At 33.0% G+C, this 5,038-nt stretch overlaps 1 protein-coding gene across 4 annotated transcripts; it reads right to left on the bottom strand.

Moving 5' to 3' along the window:
- Positions 1-630: 630 nt before the first annotated feature.
- On the bottom strand, positions 631-4,663 carry LOC125210888 (vacuolar protein sorting-associated protein 32 homolog 2-like). 4 transcript variants are annotated; one of them, XM_048110510.1, is made up of 8 exons: positions 4,532-4,663; positions 4,290-4,417; positions 2,865-2,964; positions 2,316-2,401; positions 2,135-2,226; positions 1,408-1,522; positions 1,141-1,324; positions 631-907 (listed from the first exon to the last, which is right to left on the bottom strand). In XM_048110510.1, exons 2-7 carry the CDS (start codon positions 4,359-4,361, stop codon positions 1,145-1,147), a joined length of 645 nt encoding a protein of 214 aa, XP_047966467.1. In that variant the 5' UTR covers positions 4,362-4,417; positions 4,532-4,663; the 3' UTR covers positions 631-907; positions 1,141-1,144. The 4 variants fall into 4 exon arrangements, with proteins under 4 accessions (XP_047966467.1, XP_047966466.1, XP_047966470.1 ...); XM_048110509.1 differs by having other exon boundaries at positions 4,499-4,617; XM_048110513.1 differs by having other exon boundaries at positions 4,290-4,412; positions 4,532-4,551.
- Between the last annotated feature and the right edge of the window lie 375 nt (positions 4,664-5,038).

Here is a 5,038-nt window from a genome sequence, read left to right as displayed (position 1 = left end):
AGACTAAAACTTAAGTTTGGTCTCCATATTATATTTAATCCTAGAGAGTTGTATATCTTTGTAGTCAAGTCGTATTCCTTTTTTAGTTGTCTCATTGTAACTGAATCATTTGATTTTTGGAAAAAAAATATATATTTTTCATCTCTTACATTACTCACTTTTAATTTATTTTCTCTTCATCTACCATTTTCTTTTCCTACTTTATTCATCATTCCTCATTCACTTAACTTACTTTAACACAATTTCTTAAATCACGTGCCAAAAAACGCATCTACCACGGAGGGACCAAAGGAATATTAATTTTCAAAATTCTAATTACTTTCTCAGTTTTATTAAAAATCAAAGCAAACACAGGAATTTAAAAATTAAGGAACTTGATTATTATACTTATAGCATTGTTAAAATTATTCTATTCTAGCAACTCTACTCCTTCAGAATCAACTTCACTGCTACTGCGGACTAAAATTATTCTATTTCATACACGTAAATCAAATGCAATATAATCAAGCTAAAGCATTTGTTTTTTTTTCAATCTTAGTCTATGCAACTACAATATTGAAAATGATTCATATTCGATCCCCGTAAAAATAAAATAAAACTATACATGTGATAGAAAATGACAATTCAATGTGAATGCAAATGATCAAGAGATTATGTAGAAAATAGGGCATTCCAATACAGAAGCCAATGCCATAAGTTTAGTACAATAAAAGCTTGCAGCAGCACACTTCCTCCCTCCCAAATTGAAGAATAGTTTTTCTTGATATAATCTATACAGGTTTCTTTCTTTCCAAACAAAGAAACGCACATCGAAATTTGATCTGAAATATGGACACAGCAGCTCAAGCTACGGCTCTCCATTATACAGAAAGAATTTTACAGTTCCACTGGACTTTGGAGTTTAAATCTGCAAACCACAGCCATTATAAAAAACAGTGGTCAACAGTATTTAGCAAAAGTCAAGCAGAAAAATGAAATTTTACGAAACGATATTGTCAATAGGATCGACAGGCAGCAGCAATCGTGGAAGGAGCTTAGCAGATTGTTACTTACCAAAGTTGTATTGAGATTGATTGATAAGAAATATATTTATTCTCAGTTGATAGAATTGACCGTGTTAAGCATAGGTAAGAAAATGACCTCCTTAAAGGGCCATCTCTCTCTGCAATTCAGCCAACTCATCATCATCGTCTTCAACCTTCTTCGCTGGTTGCCTTCCTGCAGGCACTCGAACAGGAGCTGCAGGAGCTGTTGTTGCAGGTTGCAAGAGCTGTTCCTCCAGCTCAGTTCCTTCGAGTTCTTCGAGCTCTGCCTCCAATTCATCCTAGAAGAAGGAAATGGTTAAGTAATGCTAACATGGAAGGGGGAAACAACAAGACAAACAAGTTGTCAGAAACTGCAGCATACTTCATCAAAATCAGCTGCTGCACCAATAGGCGTGGATAAAGCTTCTTGAATTTGTTTCATGTTTTCTGTCTGCTCGTTGATTTCATCCATTGTCTTGTCCACGTCATCGATATTGCTACACCAGCAAATTCAGTAGAAAATATGATGAAACATAATACAGTTCTCACCAGATCGAGGGAGTTGTATTTTGATAGTATAACATTGGTATCAAGGTGAAATGATATAGTAGGAATGTTTTCCCCTGGCATGCATGACAAACCACTTTTCTCCTCATCCAAACATGAATGTACACAGAAATATAATGCGTTTACAGGATGATACGAACCCCACATCGATTCCACATGAAAGTGTGGAATGACATATTAGAGGAGTTAACTAACCCCTTCTTACCAGGTTTCGGGTTAAGTTAGGGCTCCCAAACTTATATTGGATTTTTATCACATGTCAATTAAAAAGTTTAGGTCATCCTATAAAAGACGATGCTAAATCATTATTGAGAAGGATGACATACATGGATGATGTGAAGCATCTCTAGTCAAAAACTATAATATCTTTTGTTTCTTCTTGGTGATTCTCTCTTATAGTTCAATGTTTGTAAAGGCTTTAATTTGAGTTGAATGAGGTAATCGAATCTGTTAAGAGCTAAAACTATACAGTTTCCACTCCATAACTAGTTAACATATAGTACTAATTAGCAATCGAAATATGTGATATGCATCACACTTACGTTGCCTTCTGCATAGCCTTCATTGCAGCTGCTCCTGTTCTCAAAGCATCTACAGTTTCTGTGGTAGCTTTTGCTCCTTCTAGCATTATCATCTGGAAATAAAAACAGGCACGGTTTAAAATAGGCCGCATCAGATAGAATCATTGACAGGTGAACAGCATATTTGAAACATGATGATCACCTGATCATGAATTCGCAACTGGAAATTTCCAAGCTGTTCAATTTGTTGTTCATAAAGCCTTTTTCTCTTCAAACATTGTATTGCAGCTATGGACATGTTTGAGGAGCTTTATTAATAAGGTATCACTTCAGTTTGATGAATTTAGTTAACAAGGTTACAAGCTGATCCCAGCAAATCACACCATGTTGTTGGACAATAAATATCTGAAGGGAACTTGCTTTTTTAAAGGAAAAGAAAACAAATCATACGGATTATCTCTCTATGAGACCATAACCTAAATATATGTTTCAATATTTTTGCTCAGAGATTTATGATGAGCAAGAAAGATAAAATAAAAGGTACTCCAAATTTTCTACTGAAGCTCCAAGCTACAATTAAAAACTTAAGCTCAAAAAGTTAGGTCAAAAGATGCATTTCTGCGTTATGTTAGGATGCAATCATGCAAATTGAATCACATGCAGTTAAAATAAAAGGACAAAATCTTAACTCCAACACGCTAAAGTGTGACAATGCAAATCCTTCCCATAAGTTACCATCACTAAACCATACCCCTTTTATTTTTAGCTCGGGTGAACTCTTTGGCCCTTTCAACTTCAGTCGCAGCCTTCTTCAAGAGAACTTTCTCTTTTTTCTCAAGCATTTCAAGAGTCTGCACATAATACAGCATTCAACATAATATACAGAATTGAATGCACATATATACCAGTCTTGGAAAAATACTTACTTGAATATATACTGATAAATACACAGAAAAATAAAAATACAAAATACGAAACATAAGCATTAGCTAGGTCTACTAATTAGTCATCACTTATCAACATCATCTAAACCACAAGTTGTGACTAAAAAATCAGCTCCCGAGCTTCTTAAGTAAGATTTATGAAACATAAGCAATAAGCATTAGATGGGTCTCCTAATTAGACATCACTTATCAACATCATCTAAGCCACAGCGAATGAACCAGGAAATGAGTCGTGAAATAAAAATCAGCTCCAACAGCTTCATAATTAAGATTTGTGAAACACGCAGTAATGCAATCTTGATCACCAAAAGACAAAAGAAAATTAATAAGAATACATACTAAGAAACATAAGCATTATTCCTAATAAGTCATCACATATCAACATCATCTAAACCAAAGCAAATGAACCAAGAAATGAGTTGAAACAAAAAAACAGCTCCAAGAGCTTCATAATTAAGATTTTCGAAAACGCAATAATTCTTGATCACCAAAAGACACAACAAAATAATGAGAATACAAAATAAGAAACATTAACATTAGACATGTCTCCTAATTAGTTATTACTTGTCAACATCAACTAAACCACAGTAAAGGGACCAATAAATGAGTCGTAAACCAAAAAATAGCTCCAAGAGCTTCATAATTAAGATTTGAGAAACACGCAATAATGCAGTCTTGATCACCAAATGACACAACAAATGAACAAGAATACAAAATAAGAAACATAAACATTAGACATGTCTCCTAATTAGTCATCACTTATCAACATCAACTAAACCACAGCAAAGGAACCAAGAAATGAGTCGTAAACCACAAAATAGCTCCAACAGCTTCATAATTAAGATTTGTGAATACACACAATAGATAATACAATCTTGATCACCAGAAGATACACATACCGATGCATGAAAATTGAAATATAGCATATTGTGATATTCTGTTTACATGTCAGTCTAAAATAAACCAGGCTTCTACAAGAATCGATATTCGAATTAAGTTTACTGATCGCTAAATATCATCAAAACTGAAAATGAACGAAATAAGCACTTAAATATAATCACACTCATAGTCTCATACAAATGCCAAAGCAGTAACAATCAAATTTTTGCTGACACCATAAAATTAGGGGAGAAAGGAAAGAAGAAACTCAAATACAACCGATACATATCAGATCATAGTTTCTACAATAACTTTAAATTGAGAAATACTCCAAATCAAATCGCGAACCGTACCTCGTTTAACTTATCTAACGTTGCCAGAGCATTCGTCTCTTGCTTAGGCTTTCCAAAAATTCTTGTAAACATCGTGGATGATTTCTTACCAGCTGGAGAAATATGAATCAGGATTGAATCTTTCTATCCTGCAACAAAATCAAATACTCCATCAATTTGATCAACGATTGGCGATCACCTGGATTGCTTTCAAAATACAACAAATTAACCTGTAAAATATCTTCAATTACAACCTCACTGACCTGCAAATTCAGCCGATGGAGAAATCAACCAGGTTTGCTTATTGAATAATTAAATGATTAAACTCTTATAAAAATTAAAATAAATAAATACAAAAAGAAATGGATGGCAATGGAATGGAACCTTTTCGTATTTTACAATTTGATAGAGGCCGAGACTAATGTGAATGGCTGTGATTTAACGGTGTGACAGACCAGTTGAATACTCGTGTAAAAATATGGACATTTTTCAGAAATGTCCATAAAAATATTTTTTCATATTTTTTATAACTTCATTCTTTTTAATAAGGTGGATTTAATTCTCTACTAATAATATCATAATTACTTTTTATTTCTCTTATTTTATCAATTTTGCATTAAAATATTCATATTTTTATGGGACTAGAGTATTAGCAAGTGTTATGCAAATTTTATTTTATTTATATTTCATCATTTTTAGATATTGGGAATTTTGAATATGCCTATTTTGCTATATATTTAAATGTAAATATAATTAATATTATGACTACA

The sequence above is a fragment of the Salvia hispanica genome, chromosome 3, assembly GCF_023119035.1.
Source record: "Salvia hispanica cultivar TCC Black 2014 chromosome 3, UniMelb_Shisp_WGS_1.0, whole genome shotgun sequence".
NCBI classification, from domain to species: domain Eukaryota; kingdom Viridiplantae; phylum Streptophyta; class Magnoliopsida; order Lamiales; family Lamiaceae; genus Salvia; species Salvia hispanica.
Note: the sequence above shows the minus strand (reverse complement) of the source record. Positions and strands in the feature narration are given on the sequence as shown.

What these genes read in the sequence shown, in the direction of transcription:
- LOC125210888 (XM_048110510.1), bottom strand. Translation starts at nt 4,361, where the DNA reads ATGTTTACAAGAATTTTTGGAAAGCCTAAGCAAGAGACGAATGCTCTG. An exon ending in CGTTAGATAAGTTAAACGAG is followed by an intron (nt 2,965 to 4,289) that starts GTACGGTTCGCG and finishes TATTATGTGCAG; the next exon opens with ACTCTTGAAATGCTTGAGAA. An exon ending in CAGCAGCTGATTTTGATGAA is followed by an intron (nt 1,325 to 1,407) that starts GTATGCTGCAGT and finishes TCCTTCTTCTAG; the next exon opens with GATGAATTGGAGGCAGAGCT.